The sequence below is a fragment of the Sceloporus undulatus genome, chromosome 3 (genome assembly GCF_019175285.1).
Source record: "Sceloporus undulatus isolate JIND9_A2432 ecotype Alabama chromosome 3, SceUnd_v1.1, whole genome shotgun sequence".
Taxonomy (NCBI): Eukaryota; Metazoa; Chordata; class Lepidosauria; order Squamata; family Phrynosomatidae; genus Sceloporus; species Sceloporus undulatus.
The window spans coordinates 90,559,456-90,585,288 of NC_056524.1; the positions used below are offsets into that span (position 1 = coordinate 90,559,456).

Consider the following 25,833-nt stretch of genomic DNA (forward strand, 5'->3'; position numbering starts at 1 on the left):
GCCCTTCCTTGGGAAGGCAAGGTGGCCTCCTCTTTGTTTCCTTTCACTGGCTGGCAAAGCTGTTTTTATTCAAGCAAGCTTTTAATATATAATCATACCAGAGAGGCTTTTATATAGGGTGTGTGCTTTAGATAGCTTTTTAACTGTTATATGTTTTATGTCATTTTATACTGTTTTTAGCTAGATGATTTTGTTTTTATAATTTTATTGTAAAAGATTTTAAATGCTTTTATCTGTGAGCTGCCTTGATTCCCTTTCTGTGTGAAAGGCAGCATAGAAATGAAATGAAATAGATACTACAGATTAAATATCTAGAAGAAAAAGACACTGGGGACCCTATCCCTTAAATATGTAGGGAATGTGTATTAAGGGTAGATATGGGGCAAGTGTCATTCACAAGAAATCTTCAGATGTCTCTGAGGTAAAAAAGTGGCCTTGAGGGGTTAATGGAAAGAAGACCTTGTGACAATTGATAAAAGAGCTGGGCAGTGAAAAAAGTGGATAAGAAGAAAATCAACTTGAAATATGGTGCTGGCAGAGAGTGCTAAGAATACTGTGGACAGCCAAAACGATAAATGGGTCCTTGAACAGATCAGTCCTGAAACCTCTCTGGAAGCCAAGATGATCCAATTGAGTCTATCATACTTTGGCCAGATCATGAGAAGACATTATCTTAATATCATTAGAAAAAAAATAATGCTAGGAAAGGTAGAAGGCAGTAGGAAGGCTGCACATCAGATAGATGGACTCAGTCAGAGGTGACAGATCAGACCGGTGCTAGAGCAGACCAGTGAAGGTTTACAGGAAAAAATGTATGTCCTCTAATTTTCAGAAGAGTGCTTAATACTTTTCATACCACATATAACCTAAAGGCACCAGATCCCTTATGATCTTGGAAGCTAAGCAGAGTCAGCCTTGGATGGGAGATTGCTACAAAATACTGGGAGCCCTTGTGGGCTGAGAGGTGATAGAGAAATATTTGGATTAGACTTTATTGCTTATGTGTTTAAATTGCTTATGAAAACCCAGCCTTTGAGTAAATACCCTAATAGTGGCATATTAAGTCTACTTTATAAATAAATAGGTTGTGCCCCTATAAAGTCTTAGGACCAGCTCACAATTGAAGAATATCACTTACCCTAGGGCTTACTGTCTGTCAATCACTGCTAAAACGTGGGGGAAGTGTGTGTGTATGAATGCCCAGCGCACTTCCTCAGCATCATGGAATCACAAGGTTTCTGTTAAGAGGAAATTCACTCTCCCTGAATGATTCCATGATGCAAGAGGGAGCTGACGATTCCATGATGCTGAGGAAGCATGCTGGGCATTCATACATGTGCTTTTCTCCAATGTTTCAGCAGCGACTGACAGACGGCAAGACCCTAGTATGATAATCTTCATTGACAAAGTTTCATAGGTAACATCCATCCTGGCTGCCATTCTTATCTTTCTTTTGGTGATAGATGGATAATATGATGATGATCCTGTTTGGCAAGCCATGTGTTTTGCTGCTTGCCTGAATCAAGATTGTTGCTATGATCTTGACTTGGAGTCTTGGGACCTCTACAGATGAGCAGCCTGCAGTCGCCCCTTTTTGCCCCAGATCATTACCACGGCAACCACACACCACTGCAGCGATCTGGCCTTCCCAGGACGCAAAAAGAAGCTGCCATTAGCCAACTTCTTCTTGTGCACCAGAAAGGGTATCATAGGTGCGCTGGCATGCCATGATGATGCCCCTTCCGTCCAGTACTGTTTGGGCGTAGCGCTGCCCGTGTGTCATCATGGTGTGTCCTGTGTGGATTGGGCATGTGCCATAATGGTGGCAGCAGAACAAGGGCTTGGAGCATATGAACGCTCAGACCTACTGCAGCCCTAGTATGCGGTCAGGCCGGCACAAGGTGTCGGTCTTTACTGCCTCTTGGTTGCTTGCCTTTGGACTATGATCGAATATTGCCCACCCTGATCTGCCCTTCTTGTCTTGCAGATAAATTTTGTTTCTCTCTGTGTGTAAGGCTGTCAAAGATTCTGAACCTGAACTGTTCTCACAATGAAATTTGTGCTCTACCAATTTTATGTTTGTGCTTGTATTGCAGGGTGCAATGTCTGTGGACTCCATTACTGATCTTGATGACAGTCAGTCTCGACTGTTGGAAGCTCTACAACTGTCATTGCCTGCTGAAGCTCAGAGCAAGAAAGAAAAGTCCAGGGATAAGAAGCTAAGTCTCAATCCTATTTACAGACAAGTTCCTCGGTTGGTAGACAGCTGCTGCCAGCATTTAGAAAAACATGGTAAGTGTGCTTCAGTTTGATAGGCTTTAAGACTGGCAGATGAAACTTTTAGGGATTCACTTTCCTAATATTCTCATTAACATTGTGGCTCTCCCTGCCTAAAATGCAGCCACAGGGCTGTGAACTCAACCAGACCTCTTTCCTAAGGCATGGGAAAATATCCTCTCCTACCAGGTTGCTCACCCACTTTTGAATAGAAAAGGTAAACACCCACTATCTTTGCATTTTCAGATTTTAAAACTGATTTTTTTTTTCAGGGAGAATGTGTAACTTCACTAGAAAATTAAGTGGGAACTGTTAAGTATCACGAACATTCTGACCCAGTTTATAACCTCACACAGTAACTTCCTTTAGGGTGTAGCTGTATGGGATGGAAAAACTATCAGTAGACTGATCAGACTTTTGCCACATATTAGAATAAATGGGCAAGATATGGGATTTTGAAACCATGTTCAAATCATATAAGGAAAGGCTGAGGAAGTTGAGCATGTTTAGCCTCATGAAGAGAGATAAACATGATTGTACTTTTTAAATATCTAAAGAGCTGTCACAGATAAGAGGATGCAGGTTTGCTCTCTGCTACCCAAGGACCAGGTCTAATGGTTTTACATTATAGGAGGGTAGATTTTGACTGAATATAAGAAACTTCTTGATGGTATCAACTATTTGACAGTGGAACCAATTACCTAGAAGTGGTGGAACCTCTTTCCTGTGGTTAAACAGCTACTTGCTGGGGATCTTCTAGCACAGAATGGGTGCTGATGTCCAGTGGGCCCCTTCCAACTCTATGATTCTATAAAAAAAACATACTGCAGAGTTGTGGGATGTGTGTTCACACTTGACTTTTACCTTTTCCTGTTCCTCTCTGAGCAGATTAACACATTAAATATTATAATCACTTGTCCCTCCCTTTTCACAGACTTGGAGTCCACGGTCTTGCTCTTCACAGGAGGGACAAGTGGGAAGGGACAAAATGGTGGCGCCCGTGTGCAGCCCCACACATTCACCATTATTTTCAGTGGGACTTGAATATTTGCAAGTTGCCACTTTAACCGGGTGGGGGGGGGATCCCACACGAATTGGGAGGGGCTACTTTACTACATTTATTTTCACTCAAATTCATTCCAAAAGGCAACGTAACACTGGCCCCATACAGACAGGCCAAAATAAAGCTGCTTCGGGTCACTTTGGAGGTATGCTGTTTAAATGATGCATACGTCCTAAGGGTCCGGAAGTTGCGCCAAAGCTCTGTTCCAGTCCTTAGGACTGGATTGTGGCTTTGGCGCAGCTTCCAGATTCTTAGTGCACATGCATAATTTAAACAGCATACCTCCAAAGTGACTCAAAGCAGCTTTATTTTGGCCTGTCTGTATGGGGCCAATGTTTGCAACCACTTCAGTTTGCTGAGGCTCAAGGATTTTGGTATAAATGAAATTAATGGATTATGGCCAAGATCAATCTTAGACTTCCCTCTAGTGTCTCTCTTGAATAGCTACCACAGAGTTATTGAAAATCTGTCAGGAGTGAATAGCAGTACTGGAGCAAAGTACTAATAAGCTCTAACTTGTTCCGGTCTGTACATTAGTTTAGGTGTTATTCTGTTGGCCTGGTAGAAATTTTATTGTTGAGCTAGGGATGGAATAGGTGGTGAAAAGTTAAATTATAATTACAACCTGTTGGGCAGCAAAACAAATACATGAAAGTATAACATTATTGTTGTTGTTATTTCTTACCTGCCTCTCCTCATGGATCGAGGGGAAACAACAACAAATCAACAATGAACAACATCAATTCAAGCACATTAATTTAAAGGAACAGTTTAAAAGAACAAATAAGACATTTACAATTTAAAACACTCCACATTTAAAATTCAGCATCTGAATTCACAATTTAAGAATTGTCTGGATAAACCTTCCAGAAGAGACTGGTCTTCAGTTCTATTTTACTGGTAAATGTGAATAGTGTATTCAGCTGTTGAATCTTTTCCAGCTTTTTTCCAGACTAACATGGCTATGTTTTTAAATAATGGTTTTAATAATACATGAAATTTAAATAATAAGTGGTTCTCTCCCCCCCCCCCAGGTCTCCAAACAGTGGGTATTTTCCGAGTTGGGAGTTCAAAAAAGAGAGTAAGACAGGTGAGTCTTTGACTTATCTCATAAGTATTGTTTTTGTACGTCATTTCTGGGGACTCACCATTGCTATAACTGTAGCGATCCTTGTTTTAAATAGCATTTAACAGTATTTGTTTTTCTGACAGATCAAGGACATAGATGAGCAAAGTGTTATTGGACTAGCTACCAGCATTTTCCAGCACTGACTATGCTGGCTGGGGCTGATGGGAGTTGTAGTCCAACATCTGGAGGACTGTACATTGCCCATCCCTGATCTAGATCTAGGAAAAAAGCATGATCGGCAAAGCTTTTCAATTTCTTTATTTTATTTTACAGTGAAACAAAGCTGTTACTAGGGTTTGTTTTTTTTAAATGCATGCATTTTAAAAAGTGGTCATCAGCTATGTTCTTTTTTAACATTCCTTCTCCAGTTGCTGTTTTTTAAGTAAAAAGTAGTGTTGCTTTCTAAAGTTGCTTTCTAATTTCCATCTGGCAATTGCTTATTCCAAATACTATCAATCTTGTAAGACACCTGCTGGTCATTACCAGTGGTATTCTGTGTTAGAGATACAACTAAATTATTTTTGCCCTTTCTTTCCAACACCAGCTTATTTCCAGTTAATTTCAGCTAAGCTTTATGATGATACTTCTGAGTGTCTCTTTCAACAAAACTAGATCTTTCATCCTGTATGTGTGTAATTAGATACCTTTTAATATGACTTCCACACAGAAGTATTCCCAAAGAAGAGATCTGATCCAAATAAATTATGCATTATTTAAGAGAGAGAGAAAGGGAAGGATGAGATTCTGAAGATCTTTATTCAGTTACACAATGATAAAACTTCACTGCTTTGTCCATGAGTCTTACAACAAATTGGTTGGGTAGCTATACCAAGCCTTGAGCTCATCCCTTCCTCCTCTCAAAAAATAGAGGAGAGTAAAAGCTTCCACTTCCAGTTTTAATTAAGTCAAAGTCATTATGTAAAAGCATGCAGTTTACTCTAACTCTAGTTAAATGAACCAATCTGTGGGATTTCCCTGAATCTGTGAGTGGTGTAACTATTTCTCACCTTCATGATTGCACCACTGTACTGTATATCATGTGTGATATTACTAGTAATAATCCCACATTGCTACTACATAGGAAAATTAACAAAAATGCCAACTTATATTAATGCAAAAGTAATACAACAATGTCACAAACAAACAATATTAGTCCCTTTTATCTACTTTTATCTTGGCATATGTCAGACTTGGCAGAGATTCTAGCGAATGGGCAAACCTGTAATCTCACATGTCAGTTTTCTTCTTTGTCATCATTTTAATGTAGTATAGAGTACCTGTTTTGATGTGAGGTTTTTCCCCTCTTGAATTGATTTCCCTAGTTACGTGAAGAATTTGACCGTGGTGTAGATGTAATATTGGATGAAGAACATAGCATTCATGATGTGGCTGCTTTACTGAAGGAATTTCTTCGTGACATGCCTGACCCACTGCTGACTAGAGAGCTTTATACTCCATTTATCAACACTCTCTGTAAGCAGTTCAATTTATATTTTACTGATTCTTTAAGTAGACAAACACACATTCTCTATCTCAGTGAACAGCACTCTACAGAAGATAGATTAGGATATACTGGGTAATTTGCTATAGATCAGCAAGTGTTTCTGTCCTCCAAGTTGTTTATTAATAGTAATAATACAATAACAAAAATGTTGTTGTCCAGCAAAAACTTAACTCATAGCCACTTGTATATCTGAGCCTTAGTATTGTCCAGCAGTAAAAAACAAAACATTATACCAAAAGAGTGCTGGCAAAATGTGTTGTTGTTGTTGTGTGCTTTCAAGTCATTTCTGATTTAGGGCAACCCTAAGGAGAATCGATTATCAGGTTTTCTTGGCAGAATTTGTTGGATGTGGAGTACCCTTCCTTTTCCCTGAAGCTGAGAGTTTGGTTTGCTCAAGGTGGATTTCAATGGATGACTGGGATTCTGACCCTGGTCTCCCAGTGTCCTAGTCCAAGACTCAACCCCCTACACCACACTGGTTCTCAGTGTACTGTTACCAGTTGTTAATATAAAAATGATGAGACTATACAAGCTATTCTAGACCAGATCTAATCACTATTTTCTCATAGTATTACTCCAGATGGGCAAGATAAGAGAGCAATAATACCTTCTTGCTCGTGTCCCCTTGCAAGTGCTGTTCAGAGGTGTGCTTCCCAATACACACACACACACACACACACACACACACACACACACACACATAATAATTGGTAGTCATCAATTTTCTGTGGCCATATTTCACTGTGTCCCTCTCAAATAAATTATAAATATTAAATCTCTAGTCACTTAGAATAAGGTTTTCTTTATTTGGAGCCATGTACATTAATCCCAGTATATGATTTTTGGTTTACAGTAGGTAATAGATTCCTCATGTATAGCCTGAGACATTATTTTGTGTCTGCTCTGCTGTGTACTATCTATTTGCATTTAGCTTATTCACATTTCTGTGGTGTCCAGTAGGCCACACATGTTCTTCCTACCAAGGTGTTCCCTGTGGTCCAGATGATTCTAAATAGGATTGCTCAACAACTTTAAACTCTACAGGATATAGAAGGCTCTTGCAAGACTGCAAATTGTCTAATTTGCATATAATGTTAAACTGGTTTACTTTATATGAGTGGTCCCCAAACTATGCCCTTTAAGAGATTTTGGACTTCAGCTCCCAGAAGCCTTAGCCATGTTGGCAAATAGTCTGAATTCTGGGAGCTGAAGTCCAAAATCCCTTAAAGGGCAGTTTGGGGACCACTGCTTTATAGGCTTGTGTGCTCCAATCTTTATTCTCTTGTAGCAATGCTATGAGGAGGAAATTTGAAGTTAGTAAAAATTAATCAACTTAAAACACTCCTGACATATTGCCTCACTTCGTAGTTAGAATTAACTAGAGCAGAGGTTCCTAACCTGTGCTCCAAGGAGCTCTTAAGGCTCCGCATGCACTTCCCAGGTGCTCCACGGCCACTTCAGGAATGTTTTTAAATTTATTTTAATGAATTTAAAGAATAAGAATATATTTTTATATACACTCATATACACCATTAACATCTAAGACATAGGGTAGGCCTCTTAGGGGCTCTGTCATAGTAATAAGGGCTCTGTGAATCAAAAACGTCAGGAACTCCTGAACTAGAGTTCTTACTTAAGGCAAAACTGAGGCGATTTGAAAATAGAAGCTACACATATGCAATTATCAAGTCTATGGCTAAATCCAGTTGTTAATCTAAACTGGAGTAGAACCAATGAATCAGCGGTTTTTAGTAAAATTGACACTTATGTAAGGAGCAAAACAGACAGCTCTGATGGGGCGGCTTGGAGTCGTGACATTTAGGCTGGATTGGGGTCGTGGAAAAAGATGCATGGTCCAAATCCAACCAGCTTCCACCTCAAATAGGTGCAGAAGAAATCTGCTCCTATTTGGGGTGGGAGAAAGCCACCCCTTTGCCTCTGGAGTCAGTTTTTTACTGGCTCCAGGGCATATGGCATCTAAATGCCATGCCCCCAAGTTGCCCGGAAGTTGCCCGGCATGTAATTGCCAGGATGACTTCTAGACAATTTGGGGGCATGGCATGTGTAAACACCACACCCCAAGCCAGCTTGAAGCCAGATGAAGCTGCTGGTCTGTTCCAGTCCTCAGTCAACATTTAAGTTAATGTATTATCAAGTCTATGGTTAAATCCAGTTGTTAATCCATATAAGGAAGTCAACACTTGATGTAAGTTCCATTCACTTAGACTAACTGTTGACTGAGGCCAGTGTATCTGGTTTATACATTATACTATGTGTGTGTGCTGCTTGGCTGCAGTAGTTTTTAGGAATGATGCATTTCAAAGCTGGAAAACATAATGCAAAACACATTGTCTTGCCTCAGAGTCTTGTGCAAGGACAAGTGTGATTCTTTGAGGCATCAAGACCTGATTTTGTTCCATTTCTCCAGTCATTAAACTGTCACACAAAAACTTGGCTATACTGTATGGAATCCCACTGAATCAGGTAGTTGTAAAGATGTCATCTGTAGTAGGTTTTTCCCCGTCAAAGAACTTTGAAAACTACTGCAAATATTGATCTCATGTTAACCAGAGTTGAACCTCTAAGAAATTTATTACTTGTTTAGGTTCACAGGATCTGTTCTGTTCCAACCAGTTTTAATATTTGTTCTGTACTTACATTATTGCGCTTTGGTAACATTGCATAATAGTATTTAATCACTGAGTAGGACTGCTGATGGCCTGGACTCCTTAAGTTCTCTTGTTGATAGTGCTGTCATAAATTGAAACTGAGTTGACAGTAGATAACTCCACAATTTGATTATTTAACCCTTGAAAATATTGAATACTAAAATATCCATTATTTTATTCACTTTATTACTTGATAGCGGTGAAATACATATGCACTGGTGAACTGTAAACACACACCTTAGAATATCTTTTCCCTCCTTTTTAGTATTAGAGGGTCATGAACAACTAAGCACGCTGCAGCTTCTTATTTTTCTTCTCCCTCCCTGCAACTGTGACACCTTGCATCGACTCTTGCAGTTTCTTGCTACTGTAGCTAGCCATGCAGAAGACCGAATAGACCAAGATAGCCAAGAGGTAAGTTCTTTCCCCCCCTATAGATACTGTGTGAGACAAAAAGCAAAATGAAAAATTCCAGCTTGTTTTGACTGAATGTCCTAACCCAATATGTTTTGACTCAGTGTCCTAACCCAATGTGAAGTAAAGGGGGGAGCACCCAAACTCCACCCCTCAAATCTGGTGCTTTCAGTTCACACGCCACAAGGCATTTTGCCTGAACCTGGCATGATCAGGACACACAACATACAGCCCTATCCTCACCAAACCTGGGATATACCCTCTTAACCCAGATTTAAAAACTCATAGTTTTCTCTGGATTTTGGAAGAAACTGGTTTTTTCCTGGAGTGTGGACAATGGATCTGCATTGGATTCAGGGGGTGGGAAGACAGGACAGAACACTGCCCAGCAGCTGACAACATTTTCCTCTATCAGCATCTGACTACAGATCGCTGTCTGGGCACTGTCATTTACAGAAGTCTAAGGCAGTTCTCCACCTAGAATAACATGTACGGAAAGGTTTTTCCCACTTATGAGGTGCCCAGCGCCTTGTTCTAACTTCAGAGCACACCAAAGAGAGAAAAACTTAGTTCACATTTTACAGAAAAGTTTTTCCCTTCTCGGTGCCACTACTGGTGACATGTTCTGAGATCTGAACAAGACTTCAGGTGCCTCACAAATGGGAAAAACCTTTCTTTAAATATCATGCTGGGTGGGGAACTGGCAATGCTTTCTAGGCAGCAATCTGTCCTGGTTCTGGAGCTGACAGAGGAAAGGCAGCAGTAGCAGACCCAACATCAACACATGTAAACAACTAATGTGGAGAAAACAGGTGCAGGATAGCTACACGTTGGTGTGAGGAAGAACTGATGTGGAGTCCATTCAGAATTTCCCCCATTTGTAGACAACTCCATAGTTAGAAATAAATGAATCTGATATGTTTAATTATTCATCACCTCTCTGAAAGGTTTTGCTTCAGTAATAAAACAATTAGCTATTGATTCTTGAGTTATCTATTCAGTATTTTTGAAAGCTTTGTAAAATATAGTTTTTAATGGCAGGCAATGAGCAATACATGATTTCCCTTGGAGTTGTTGTTTACTATTTGTATCTTCCTTTGAGGTGCTTCCAATTTGCAAATTAAATAACTGTCATACTTTTCAAAGTTCATTTTCCAGTGTCTCATTGAATTTCAGTAGGAATCTGGAAAGGATATAATGTTGATCCTAAAAAAGGGAAAGGAAATACAAGATTTCCTTAAAATCAGCCATAAATTTCATTGTGTCATTAGCTCAGTACAGTTCCCTTGGTTGTGTTCCTCCTTCATTTAAATTGTGTTGGGTATTTTGAGATATAGGGAGCATTCACACTTAGTAGTATACCAAGGATCCTGTCTTAATAAGCCACAGTGAAAGCAAGCTGCTCACTAGTGCACACAGTTTTTTCTTTCTGCCTTCATGCAAACAGATAAACAAACTAAGAAAGGGACATCTTAACCCAGAATTCTGTTTACCTAGGTATATCTAAACAATCCCAAGAATTTAAACCAGCTGTAAATCAAAGTTTGTTGGTGGCTTACAATTCTGTCTTGCCTTAGAATCTGGGGCGGGTTACAGACTGCCCTCAAGCGGGCGTTTTCCCGCCGCCGCCATTCGCTGCGGAGGGAAGCCCCAGTAGCCAGACCGCGAGGCTTCCCGGAGCAGCGAAAAAGGAGTGCCAAAATGGCGCTCCTTTTCAAAACGTGGAAGTCGCGCCGCGAGGGGTGAAACGCGCCCTCGTGGCGTCACTTCCGCTGCGACACGTCTGGACGCTATGCGTCCAAGACATCAAAATGGCGGTGCCCATGTGGATGGGTGCCGCCATTTACGACGCGCTCCGCACGTGTTGGGGCCAGGGCTGGTTAGGAAGGGGCGACTCTTCCTAACCCTACCATGCCCCTTCCTAACCCTAGTATGCACGGAGCGCGTCATAAAAGGCGGTTTGTAACCCGCCATAGAGTTGGAAGAGACCACAAGGGCATTCCAGTCCAACTATACTGTAAAGGTAAAGGTTTTTCCCTTGACAAGATTGTCTAGTCATGACCAACTATAGGGGGCAGTGCTCATCTCCATTATTAACCTGAAGAGCTAGCATTGAAAATTTTCACACTGGTGCTTACCATGGGTCAGTAAAACGTCTCTGAAAAGCAAAAGTGTGAAAGCTGGTCGCCATTCTGAAACTTCAGTGAAGTGTCCTCTCACCTCTACCGTCCTTGAATCATTCACGGAGCACCCATTTCCTTTTAACAGGAACTTTACGTTAATAGGAAATGGCTGCTCCATGAACGATTCAAGGATGGTAGAGACGAGGGGACACTTCACTGACACTTCAGAAGCACAACCAGCTTTCACACCCTCGCGCTTCAGGAACGTTTTACCAACGCTTAACCCACAGTAAACGCCAATCACAAAATCTTCATTGTCAAAGACAACTCTGTGATCATGTGGCCAGCATGACAGTACAGAACGCTGTTACCTTCCCACTGAAGTGATACCTATTAATCTACTTGCACTTTTACATGCTTTCGAACTGCTAGATTGGCAGAAGCTGGGACTAGTGATAGAAGCTCACCCCGTCACGTGGCACGTGGGCCTCAAACTGCCAACCTTCCCACCTTCCGATCATCAGAGTCAGCGTCTTAACACTGTACCTTTGTTGTAACAATTATATTTGTAACTATTTCCCCTGTTTTGAAGCATTATGTTTTATTATGACAATGTGTATGCAATTATTATTTGGTTTTAGATGTACCTTATTTTATTCCTTGTCATGAGAAAGGCAGGATAATAAACAAACAATTTTTACCCATAATCCTACATTTAGATCTCATGCATTTTATTTTCTTTCACAATAATTATTTAGACAAGATTCCTTCTTCATTTAAATGTGAATGCAAATCTTGTGCAAAAATTTCTATTGTTTTAATCAACAGTCTTCCGATTAGGTTAGTCACTAAGTTAGTTGCTGGCAGTCATTCCTGCTTCTTTTTAAGATTGCATGATTTTTCTTTTGTAATATTGCTCATGCTAGGAAGTTTCTGTTTCAACACTTTTATGTTACTAGTAATCACTGGTATAGGAATAGAAGCTAACCACTTGAAATAACATTTGTACTGACTAACATGGACACTGAAAAACAGCTATTAAGAACATCTTTCGAGCACTTTTTTGCATGATAAATGCAATGGGTGGATCAGCTCATAAATTGCTTGATATTCTAAAATACCAAAGTTGGTATTCAAGGCTTCCTTGTTTAGTGGGTATTACTACACTGATGACAAGCTTCAGCTGAAAAATAAAGCTGTGTTGACAGACGGAGAACAAATTAAGAATGTTCATTTTTTATGGAAGACTCTTCAAGAGCCTCAGGTAATGCAGGTTCCTAATCTGATTTTTAAAAAAAGAAATGTAGTCTAAACAAAGTACCAGGTAGCCACTTCAAGAGTGAAGAGCCTAAATTTCTGCTGTTTCCCACCTCCACATAGATTCCTGGCAACAAAATGACATCACTCAACCTAGCCACTATATTTGGGCCTAATCTGTTGCACAAGCAGAAGACAACAGACAAAGAATTCACAGTTCAAAGTACAGCACGTGCTGAGGAAAGTGCTGCAATTATTGCTGTGGTACAGAAAATGATTGAAAACTATGAAATGCTTTTCATGGTAAGTGAAGTCCTCCTTGGTTTGCATTAATACAGGTTGCAAATACAGGTGTATGTAAAGTAGCCTTATAAAAATAAGAGCTTTCTCGTCTAAAAAGGAAAAAAGGAATAAAAATGTAAATTTGTGTGTCGATGTTCATTCTTCAAAAATCATGACAGTATTAATGATCAGAAGAAAATCATTCTGAGTATACTTTGCCGCTATGAAATTACAGCTGATTTGGATATGAGTCATAGTATATAATGCAAGAAAATGGAATAGCAACTGAAAAGTTGTTAAATAAGTAGGTAAAACAACTGTTTGAAACTTCCCACACTGACAGTTTTCTGTGCAACAAATGTGACATGTGAACAACACATATCTTTCATTAGAATTGTGGTATTACTGAGGCCTATCTTTCTACTATTTATTTTTTCTGGTATTATATGCCTAGCAACAAATTTCCATGAGATAGCAGAAGTACGGTTGTTGTAGTTGCTGCATGAATGTGTTTGCTTGTGTTTCATGGGAATCCTTTGGATATTTTATGTGATATGACCACTTAGAAGTAATACATGCACCTCTCATGAGCACTCTAAAATATTAAAGATTCAAAAAGCCAATTTCACTTAATGCAAACCTTCCATTTCCTAAAGCACATAAAGTTTAACATTATGTTAAACTCTATCCGCAGGGAGGGGTGGGAAATATTATTATTATTATTATTATTATTATTATTATTATTATTATCATTATCATTATCATTATTATTATGTTCAGAATCATAAGGTATGGATCTTTATGGCATTAACCAATGATGGTCTTTGAACTGTAATATTTTCAATAATGGGGCAGAGTATTAAGTATATGAAACAAGTAAACATAAGATTAAAATGAGGGTCAGGCAGTTTATGGCCTACCAAATGTTGTTGGAGCACAGCTCTCATCAGCCTTAGGCAGCATAACAAATTGTGAAATGTGATGTGACTTTCAGCCTAGCAACATCTGGAGAGTCACAAGTTGCCCGCTTCTGGGCTTAAAGACTGAATAATCTGCCTATGGATCTTTTGATTCAAATAGCCTTACTCTGTAATCTGTTTTTTTTCATGTCATTTCATATTGGTGTTTAAAATGAGTAGTGTGGATTTGTTTAATCTTTTTCATGGAGTAGTTTTGCTGATAAATATCCTGCAGCTCTGAAGGCCAAGCTAAGTAGCTTGCTGGATGCAAGGGAACAATATACCATTTCAAATGACGTGTTTATAATTAGAGAGCACTGTGAATGTGTGTCAGTTTGACATCAGTTATTTACAATGGAACAACATTTCTGGAGAGACTCTTCCTGTTTGTGCCAATATTTTGCTGGTTGGACTGCTTCACTGGAACCTCTGCCCCAAGTTACCTCTTATACTTGAGACCATATTTATATCAAGCTGTTTGTGCTTGCTTCTTCATTTACAGAAAGGACTCTACAAGGTGTTGGTCTAATTCAGCTGCTAATCTTCTCCCTCAAAAAACTTTATATACTGTGATTCTCAAAATTTTCACAGTATATTGCTGGGGTGGTAGTTTAATAGAAATTTTGATTTTGTCTTACCAGTCTCTGATAAAGCAGCAGCAAATTGTTTTTGAAGTCTTTAAGTGAGAAGTGTCCAGAGCTGCTGTTTATAGTTAAGACTTTGATATATGCACTAGTTTCAATAGAGAAACATTTGGACAAGAGCATGGGCCCACAGTGTACAACTTAAATGTTGTGCTGCCAAGTTTTCTCCCACTCTTCCAGCTGTTAATGGCTTCAGCATTGAAACTGGAGTAAGATCTGCAAAATAAAATCCAGTAGAACAGAATGTGATATTTGGCATGATGCATGGGTTTATTGTCAGGTCAAGATGATTCTGCTTGTCAGGAATAATACATAATATTACGAGGGATAGTTTGAATTTCTTAAATGGATGAGCACCAACTATCTGCTAGTGATTTTAGCACAATAATAAATAGTCAGACATCTCACTTTTTTAAAAAAGCTGTAAAATAGCAACATGGAAAATAGGTATGCTCCACAAGTAGTTTCCAAGATTTAGGGCTGTACTAGACTTGTTTCATTTGAAGTATATGCTAAAATTGTGAATAATTTGTCAGGATGATTTGGTTGTGAATAAAACAGAAAATATCCCATGGAATGGAGTTGAACCATGAATAGGTTTTATGTGCTGTTATATTCAAGTTTACTACATTTGCAGAAGCTCATTAGTAAGCAACACAAAGGTATCAAAAATAAACAAAAACATGGCTCCGTTTTTAGAGGCTTAAAATATCATTTGTAACTTTTCTGGAGAAACAGGAATTGAATTGAAAATGGATAAGACCGTACAAAGCATCCAATTACAGGGAACATATCTGAGTGTTTTCAAAACTTGGCTGAAGGTTAGTGTTCTTTGAGGAGACATATGTAATGATGGTGATTATGTGACAGGACAGTCACTAATGTATCCCTTTCTATGAGCCATCTTCAGTTATAATACACAGCATGCATAGAATTGTGGAATGGCCTCAATTCTAATGGCCTTCTCACCTTATTTGTGTACTACTACTTGTTTATTTACAACAATTACCTTGCAAAATTCTTGGACTGTTTACATAAGAAGACACACAAACAATTTAAATTGAAAATAGAACACAAGACCTAAAAAAAGAAGAAGCCCACAAATCTTTAAGCTTAGTAGCCTGGACTACATTAAATATTTTAAACGTTTAGATGAACAAAAAGGTCCTCACCTGGTGCTTAAAAGACCACAAGTGTGGTAACCAGCATACCTCTCTGTTCTCCCCTTCATAATATAAACAGAATTTTTATATTATATTATGTTTATTTTGTAAACAGAATCCAACACTCAAACCACTATACTGTCTATAAATAATACTTGAGTGTAATCTATCCTGGAATATCTATGCCATTACATCACGGTTTATATGTACAGTATTTACACAGATGTAAATCACTGGAACATAAGAAGTACCATGCTTTATCATGCTAAAGTCCTATAGAATCCAGTTACCCACAGTAGCCAGCAAGATGCCTCTAAGAAGCCCACATGGAGGACATGAGTCCTTCCTGCCATATTCCCCCACCAGCTGCAACTGAGAGGCATACTGTCTCTTATGGAATTTTCCACCAGGTAAATGTGACAGTTTAAAAGGTTACCTGATGCTTCACACAAACCTCTGAAAACTATAAACAATTGATATACCTGCCACAATTAAGGTACTATGGAGGTGTATGCACTCTAAACCATGTTACAACAAGAAAAATTGGCTCTAAATGGCTCTCCGGATCTGCACTTTTATAAACACAAGAGCTATGAAATCAATCTTACCATTTTAATTTTTCATTCAAATAATAGAAAGCATATCTAGCCCTATGTACACAAACTGCAGATGTAATCGACAGGATTTGTTACAGCATGAAATAGCTTAAACAGATGAATGTATAAATTCCTGCAAATACCAGGGGTACATACCCTTTTAAAAAGAAAGAGAAGGAACAATTGTTTGAGCAATCACAGTCAGGTTCTGAACTTTAAAGAGCACACAAGGTTATGTCTTTAAACCATTCACTCAAAATTAGATCACCATTCTGAGATAATTTTTCTTATCTAACACATTTCCTGTCTAATGCCTCCCTCCCAATCTTTTTAGAATTTCCAATTCCAAAAGTAACATGGCAACAATGAGTAAACATCCCCTGAAGCCCACTCCCAGTGGGAGTTGTGAATGCCAGTTCTCTACCATATAATGGGAGGAAAGGAGAAAAGAAAAGGAAGGTTGACAGGAAATAACAAACAGCTTGCTAAATAATATTATTCACAGCAAAATATATTAAAGTGAACATTTTATGCAAATAGCCATTTATAATGAATGGTCTGCTGTTCTGAGATGTTTTGTTCTGTGTTAATAACAATTAACCTTTGACAAAGCGATATAGCGGTGCATGATTTTGCACTTACCTCTCTGATGTTTTCATTCATGTATAGGTCCCTGCTGACCTCCAAAATGAAGTTCTCATTAGTCTGCTTGAGACTGACCCTGATGTTGTTGACTATTTACTGAGAAGGAAAGCTTCCCAGTCATCGTGAGTAACTTGTTTTCCTTTCTTCTTCTTCTTTTTTCATTCAGTTGAAATGGGTATTTCATTTTCTATTGTAATTATTCAAAAGCTTTCCATTTCAAAACCTGTTAACATTAATTTAAAGGAAAAAGAATATGCCATGAACTATTGTGATGTCAAACCCCAGTTGTTTTAAAAGGGATGTAAGCCTACGTGCCTTTACTGTCACAAAAATTATTTTCACACATGAACGTCACATATAGTCACATATAATTTGTCAATAAATTGGCAGCTGCAGCTGACTTCCATAAGAATTCCTCCATTATTTTGAAAAATAAGTTGGTTCTACTCTTAAATGTGCCTGTTTTTTCAACACTATTCATGCCTCAAGGAAGCAACATGTTTTTCTGAACTCTTAATTCAAAAATAATATTGCTACCAATAGAAATAGATGGCATCAGCAATGGTGCTACCAATGACAATAACTGTAAATGTTAAATGTGTCTCAGAACAATGAAGGAATTGCCACTTAACTTTTGTTTTATTACTAGTAGAAGTTCCTGCTTTACCTGTTGCTTAATTAAGAATAAGACATCATTGGAATTGCTTTTTTAATGTTTTTGCTAGCATGTTTTCAGCTGCAACCATGAAGCCGTGGGCTAGAAGATCAGTGGGAGAATTTTCGAGCATGTAGGGAATGTTATTTTCTTAAGACATGGCCTGTTTCTATTCCAGTTTGGAGTGATGGCTACAAATTAACTGGGTTGTGTGTGTTTTTTTTTTCCATGATGAGAAGTTAGAACAAGAAAATAAATGAGATATGCGTGTAGTTATCAACAGAGCAAACCACCACAATTTCTGCCCACACATCTGTTGGAATTACGCTGACTGTACTTGATTGTGGATTTTAAATGTAGATTAATTCAATGGAAAATTCTGAAACTCTGCAGAGTGAATTGAGCACACACCCAGCAGTGGAAGTACAATAATTGGTTCTATAGCGAAGTGTGTAAGAAGTGCTTCAATACCTCTTCTCACCATGATTGCCATGAGATGGCTCCTTGTAAAATGGGCATAGTGACTGCTTCTTGCCCTTTCTCTTGAAACCATGTTACTTGTGCTTTTAGCTAATCGCCTCAACATTTATCCTTATTGTCTTCATGGATATACAGAAGAAACCTGCATCCAGCTCTGTCTGGATGGAGAAAAAATACAGCAGTACCAGGCATTGCTATAGCACTGCTTGCTACTATAGCTACTATGAAGACTTTTTATTTGTGGTTTTTCTCTACCCATTTCTAATACACCTGGATTTGTAAGGAAGAAAAGCTGAATCTCCAGCAGTACAGTAACAGAAAGTCAAGCTATCATTTAAACTTAAAATCAAAGTTCTTGTTCTGAAAGCTTTCTTGTAAAATAAATATGAAGCAGCAGTGGCCATTTTAAGTTCTTTTTGGGGATTCTTTTTTGAGAAATAGAAGGTCACAAAGCTTATCAAGGTAAGGTAGTTTTTGAAATTCACAAGCTTGCTTGTTGAGTACTGCAATGAGTGTCTTCCACCCCGTCCATAAGATTTCTTGTGTTACCTTGGTTAAAGATTTAATTTCATCATAATTTACCAGGCTCTGTATCCATTACATCCACAAACCTAGATTATACCCTTTTTCTTATGCATTGACAGTAACAACTTTCTTGGTAAAGAAAGCAATCTGTGTAACACAAGAAGTTAGATCTGGCTTCATTCATAAGTTTCCCTTTACATTTTCTGAAATGTAATACTTTCATTGCAATATTTATTGATTTGTGTTTATTGTCTTGGGTATATTGTGGTAGTGTGTTATTGCTTATGTATTGTGGAATACAATCTCATCATTGTTTGTTCTAAAAACATTTCCCTTGCAGCATCCATGATCTTATCCTGCCTAAATGTTGTTAATGTGCACAGTTGTTTATGGGGCTGAACTTCATTAATTTATGTTTGTGTGTCACATTTTATTAGAGGTCCTGAAGCACTCCAGTCAGAAGGTTCTTTCTCCATGGAAGGAAGACATTCATCCATAGATTCAAATAGAGCCTCGAGTGGTGACATCTCACCGTATGACAACAATTCCCCAGTGCTCTCTGAACGTTCTCTTTTGGCAATGCAAGAAGATATGTCCCTCAGTTCTGAGAAGTTATTTAAAGTACCAGAACAGTGCACGATGATTAGTAATTTTCAGCCGAAATCAAGAGAAAATTCCCTTGGATCATGGCTTGGGAAAGGTATGGTGAACGCACATGGTAGATGAAATAGTGCTATTATTTTTTCACTGTGACTTGCCTACTGAGTAGTGTTCTAGTTTTTCCACACAAAAAATACCATTTCTAAAATAGTTTATTTTATTCCATAAGGGGGGATTTCTTTAAAATGTCTTTTGTTTATTTCTAAAATTATTTTGAGCTACCTTACTCATATTTGGATGGTTGGGTCACTTTTTTCCAGGGAGAGTCACAGCTAAGAAATGAGCCAAAGCTGGTTAAAAGCACTCAGTGTTGGGAAGGACACTGGCCCGTAGCTGAAACAGATTTAACAGACACCCCCCCCCCCAAGTTGCAGATATCATTCTTCAAAGGGAATGTAACCTCTTCCAGACAATGAAGAAGCTGCATTTCCCACTATTCTTGTTGATACATAGCCTAGATAGGAGCTTCAATTTTATCATCATACATCAAACTCATTTTATAAATTTCATACATCCATACACATTTTCTAAACATCCAGTCTATCACCATAATTTGATGGAAAGGAAAAAGTAAGGTTTCATGTCAGCCACAATCCAGAACTGGATATTTTCAAGCACATTATTTGCACTAGCATTATTTGGATATTTGGCAATGATGCTGCTTCAACCCAAATCCCTGGACAGCTTCTTGAAGTAATTTAATGTTGCTGTCATATAGCATGAAAGACAAGATAGAACTTTGCGGAACTCTTCAAGATAAATGCCGTGGATCAGAATAAGAGTGGTCTTGAGTGAAAGAAGAGTAGCTTACAAGCAGAGGAGGGAGTGGTATGTCCTTGAATCTAATAGAGTTTGAACTGAAATTCCTGATCTCCAAAACACTTGTTTGCATTAAGTTAGGAAAATTCTGGTGCCTGTGTCTTTGGATACAAGCCTGTTCTGATTCTGAATATCATTGTGGCTTTTGAATCAGGTATGGTTCCTGTTTCTTTATTTGAGGGGTTTCCTGGTTCATTTACTGTTTGTAGTCTGTATCTGTTAGGACACCTATGAGACAACCAGCTTGTTACCCTGAACTTCCAAATGCATGGACAACCGTATTGTCCCAACAGGCAGACAAAACATCAACATCCCCCTTAAGTAATCTTAAGCATTGGCATTTCAGAATATTTGATATTTTAGGCTGTTTATTAATATAAATAAACCAGTGTACATACACACACACTCCCTCCCTTTGGAGAGGAACACAGATGCCTCAGTCTAGATACGTTATTTTCATAAACTTTACACTACATATAAGGAATCAAAGATTTTACATTGCATTGAAACATCATATTCATCTTGGGAAGCATTAACTGAGAGCAGCCATATAGACCTAGATTTGTAATGAATATCTTATACAGTACCATAATATAATAATTGTTGAGGAATTCTATACGTTTCCAGCAGGCATCCATGGAGAAACCACACATTTCCAGAGGTATCTCAAACAGAGGTGTCTATTACACATTCTATAATAGACATTTATCTAATAGCATAACTATCATCAATATTATCATGTATGGCATATAAGCAGTGGTGGAAGCAGTTGCATACTGCTAACCTTCTCCGTGTTTTGGACCTTCTTTTATATTATCTCAGGCCCCTCCTATCTGTCCATCTCTGCCTGTCAGGAGAAATAATTACCAGACTTCTGTTCAGCTGCTAACAGACTAGTAATTGTATTAGTCTTTGGTTATTAGCCAATTAGATAAGACGTGTAATAGGGCTCTTTCATGCTATACCATTACTGCACTCAGGCTGCATCCATAATGTCAAAATAATCCAGTTTTACACTATATTAACTGCCATGGCTCAATACTATAGAATTCTGGAAATTGTAGTTTGTTAGGGGCCCAAGAGCTCTCTAACAAAGAAGGCTAAGTATCTCACAAAACTACAATTCCCAGAATTCCAAAACATTGACCCATGGCAATTAAAGTGGTGTCAAACTGGATAATTTCTGTGGTGTGGATGTAGCCTAAGATATAATAATAAATAATAATAATAAATAGTTTTCCAACTTTGATCAAAGCGGCAAACAGATTCAGGTAAAAATACATCAAGATAAAAACAGTTAAAACAGTAACAATAGCAGAACAGCAACAGGGCCAGCTGAGTGGGGAAATCCATTAACATTACAGGTCGTCAACAGAAGGGGTAAAACATAAAATAACATCTCATGGGGGGAAGGCTTGAGAGAAGAAGAAGGTCTTAAGATTCTTCTTGAAAGTATCTAAAGATGTGGTGGAGCGGAGCTCGTCCGGGAGATTATTTCATAATCTTGGGGCCTAGATAGAAAAGGCCCGTTGCGAGGTCCTCACATAGCGTGCAGTTGGGACTTCCAGCAGATTCTTCCCTGCCGACCTGAGTGTGCGGGGCGGATTATATGGGGAGAGGCGGTCCTCCAAGTACCCTGAGCCCAAACCATTTAGGGCTTTATAGGTCATAACCAACACCTTGTATTGAGCCCGGAAACAAATAGGCAGCCAATGGAGATCTTTCAAGATAGGTGTAATATGGTCTGACCTGGAGCATCCAGCGACCAGTCTCGCTGCCATATTTTGCACTAACTGTAGCTTCCAGGTTTGGTACAAGGGTTGCCCCATGTAAAGTGCATTGCAGAAATCCAATCGAGAGGTTACCAGAGCATGTTTCAAGGTCCTTCCAGTCCAGGTAGGGGCACAGCTGGCATATCAGCTGAAGCTGATAACAAGCGCTCCTGACCGCCGCATCCACCTGAGATGACAGCTGGAGCGACGAGTCCAGGAGCACTCCCAAGCTGCGAACCGAGTCCTTCGAGGGGAGCATACCCCGTTCAGGACAGGATGGCAAATCTCACCACCCGGACCCGGGGAACCTATCACCAGTACTTCCGTTTTCTCTGGATTCAGACTGAGTTTGTTTTCCCTCATCCATCCCATTACTGACTCCAGGCAGGCATCTAGAGGAGAGATGCCATCCCTAGTCACTGCATCAGTCGGAGACACAGAGAAATATATTTGGGTGTCATCAGCGTACTGATAACACCGCGCGCCCGTGTCTCTGGATGATCTCTCCCAGCGGTTTCATGTAAATGTTAAATAGCATGGGGGACAGAATAGCTCCTTGAGGGACACCAGATGTCAGTTCCCTCTTATCGGAGCAAATGTCCCCCAGCTGCACCATCTGGAATCTGCCCGAGAGGTAGGAACAGAACCACTGGAGCGCAGTGCCCCCAATACCTAAGATTTCCTTTTGACTGCCACAGTTCGATCCTATGGAACCCTGGGATATGCAGTTTAGAGACGAGTAGAATCTTCAGCAAAAGGACTCAAGTGTCTTAACAAACTACATATCCCAGGACTCTACAGGATGCAGTCATGATAGTAAAAGTGGAACCATAGTACTATAATTATGTGCTGTGAAAGAATTCACAGCTGTTTGTTTAAGATGACCCATCACCCAATTGAAAATTAAATTTTACTGACCTTTCAACATGCCACAAATGAGATACACACCTTCAACTGACCACCATTTTGGCTACTGACCATATGTATGGCTAAACATAATTAAGGACTATTACACAAATTATGTACAGTATACTTTTTCTGGGAGGGGAGAAAGTTCCATTCTCTCAGCTAGACTCTCCTGTATTTACCATCATTTATCTTATTGTTGATAGTTAGGTGTCCAAATACCCAAAACTAGCTTCATCATGTGCTTTTGACTCTATGAAGACACGGGTCACAAAGCAAACTTACTGACATTCTTTATTCCAGTATACAAGCAGTATACAAGGGATTTTGCAGCCCTCAAGATCATTATTATTATTATTTTTAATTTTTTGGCTGCAACTTCAGCATTGGCCGTATTGGCTAGAGCTGATCAACGTAGTTATCATCACCATCTGGAAAGCTGCACAATTTCCATCCCTGGTATATCTGTTCAGAAGGCTAGTTGCGTAGTTTCATCTTGAGTCTTGCCTTGCTTTAGAAACCATGAAAAAGACATAGAATCATAGAGTTGGAAGAAACTACAAGGGCCATCCAGTCCATTTTGTTGAGGATGTTTGCAAGAGACTTCCAAAAGCTGTAAAATAGTTCTGTAAGCCTGAGAGTTTTGCCTGCTGAGAGCTGCTTGTGTACCCTGACATCCAAATGTTTCAAAAGCATGTTGTGATAAAGTGTGGGAATATGTTGTTCAAAGAGGAGAGGGAATAAATAAATTTGGAGAATTTTAAAGAATAATCTACCTCATATTCTTCTACCCTGTAGATGTTTCAGAGGACTATTTTGACATATGGGGAACCTGGCATTCAACACTGAAAAGTGGTACCAAAGATACAGAAGTTACAGGTATCCGTTTTGTTGCTCTGTAAGCATGTTTATGCACAGAGTCTATACCTATTAGAATGCTACATTATTTTAGTATTATATACTCTCATATAGGAAGATAACGCTGAATGCCATTCACCAGACCACAAGTCTTCCTTTGCTGTGTAATATGACAGTATGAAATGTCAGGTGTGCCCTTTGCAGACAATCTGAAATTTCTTATAGTGGGTTAACCCAGAAGATGTTGTTCCAGCTTCTGAGCTCAGATCACCAGAAGGACTAGAGCTGTGATTCCCATTTTGGACTTTGGCTCCCAGAATCCCAGACCATTGGCCAAGAAGGCTGAAGCTTCTGGGAGCTGAAGTCTAAAACACCTGGAGAACCAGAGTTTGGGAATCACTGGACTAGAGCCTGAAACAAGATTCTTGTGAAAATGGCAACTCTATGGCACTCTTCCATCCTGCTTTAGCCTGATACTGCTCAGCTTTTTATGACACAAGCAAAAGGGGGAAGCAAAGGGCAGGCAGAGTAAGTCCTACATAGCCCAAAACAGAGATAAATTTTATTGACTTTAAAACTTTGTTTTCCTATCAATGTACACTAGAGGGCAAGCAAGGAGAAGAAAAATAAAACAGGCTATGATTTATCTGTGGGGCCTTCCATGAAAATGTGTCTGGAGGTTGTGATATTAGTTACTTAGGGTGATTTAACTCTAAGAACAACATTTCTCCAAACAACATGTGGATATTATTTAGCAGTTCTTAGCTCCAGCTACAATTCACTCAAAACCACAAGGTTGCGAGTTCAAGACCAGCAAAAGGGCCCAAACTCGACTCAGGCTTGCATCCTTCCGAGGTCGCTAAAATGAGTACCAAGACTGTTGGGGGAAAATTAGCTTCCTTGCTAATTAGCTTACTTGCTGTTCACCGCTATGAATTTTGGAATAGCCGTATATAAATAAAACAAATTATTAATTAATTAAATATTTTATTCTTACCTTTGAGTGGGTTTCTTTTTATTCTGAGAAAAATACATAGAGAGAAAAAAAAGACTTCTCTCCTCCTCCCTTTTTGTTTCAGTTTTTCTTAAACTTATCCAGAATAACAATTACACGCAGCAACACTAAGATTTAGAATAAGAATAGTGTTAGAATTAAAATAAATGAGGAGAAAAAGTGGCCTGCAAATTTCTCCTCCACTACTCTCTATTTTATTTAAAAAAACAATAAAAATAAAAGCCTTTGAAAGTGCCCTAGTGTAAATCCAAGAAATCACTACCAACAGTCCTCACCCCTTGCCACCAAGAATGGAACACGCAGATTTGGAGGTAACAAGAAACAGCAAAACCCAAGGAGATATATTGTGAGAACTCAGTCCTTCTATAGACCAGTCCTCCCCCCCTCTCCCCTCCAAAATTTGTCCAAGTCCATTAATGTAGCTTTCTCAGTCTCTCTTTCCTTCTTGCCACAATGGCATCTAAAAAAGCTCGGTGTGATGTGAAAGGTATCAGCACCAAGTAAATGTAGAAATACAGCTTATATATAAAAGTTGTACATGTCTACTTTTTATATACAAAGCTCCATACTATGCAGTTTCTGGCATTCTGCATGAGTAAAACCTTGTTTTTAAAAACATCTCACTTATTCCAAAATAAAATATTTTGTCATCACTTTTTTTCTGACACTCGTCAAAAGTTTCCATTTATGCACCTGAAAAATAGGGGAAAAAACTATCCTTGGGAAAAAATGGGGTTTCCTTTCAAGCCTTCATATTTCTAGAACTCAGAACTGTTTCTGCCATTAAGCAGTTTGATAGAGGCAGCCTTTATAAGCAACAGGTTCTAGGTATTCGGAAAGAAAATTGGTAATTATTTAATTTATTGTTGTTGGTTTTTTTTAAGACCCCAAGGAAGAGAGGAGTCTTGTGGGCTTTCCTTTCTCATGTGCCAAAATAACATAGCTTGCTTTAGGTATTCAGCATAGGTGAGTGGATAGCAAAATAGCTTGGATCAGCCAGGTAGTGTAGCTTTCAAAGAAGAGCAGTGGTATCTTAACAGGCAGCAGTCCTATCTTAATTTCATTACCTATTCATGATGTACCACCCTAGTGCCTATACTTTCGCTTTTCTAGTTTAATTTCAAAATATGAAATTAAAATATATTTATTTTACAAATAATCATAAGTTATGAGCTTTCTATAGCGTTATTCTTATAAATTTTATCATAATTTATCATATAAATTCCATGAAAATTAATGTTCTTTATCATAAGGTAATATTACCCTAAATCATAATAGTTCATGGTCCAAGACATATAGCTCATTAAATAAGTAATAATATAGTGTCACAATGTCTATATTCCAGTGAGGACACAGTCAGTACTTGTAATAAAGTTAATCCATAGTCAAATCCTCAGCCAGTGTTTGTAGTTGTAAAT

General features: G+C 38.7%; 1 protein-coding gene across 6 annotated transcripts in view; it reads left to right on the top strand.

The window, feature by feature from the left end:
• The window catches only part of ARHGAP6 (Rho GTPase activating protein 6), a 182,552-nt gene that overhangs the window by 155,505 nt on the left and 1,214 nt on the right, over nt 1–25,833 (top strand). For 5 of the 6 annotated variants that reach the window (XM_042457757.1, XM_042457756.1, XM_042457760.1 and 2 more), the window contains 8 exons: nt 2,097–2,292; nt 4,375–4,430; nt 5,792–5,942; nt 8,908–9,056; nt 12,560–12,739; nt 16,750–16,847; nt 18,823–19,085; nt 23,341–23,421. In XM_042457757.1, coding sequence (XP_042313691.1) covers nt 2,097–2,292; nt 4,375–4,430; nt 5,792–5,942; nt 8,908–9,056; nt 12,560–12,739; nt 16,750–16,847; nt 18,823–19,085; nt 23,341–23,421 — 1,174 coding nt within the window. The remainder of the gene's footprint in view (nt 1–2,096; nt 2,293–4,374; nt 4,431–5,791; nt 5,943–8,907; nt 9,057–12,559; nt 12,740–16,749; nt 16,848–18,822; nt 19,086–23,340; nt 23,422–25,833) is intronic. The other variant, XM_042457758.1, reaches the window with a different exon arrangement.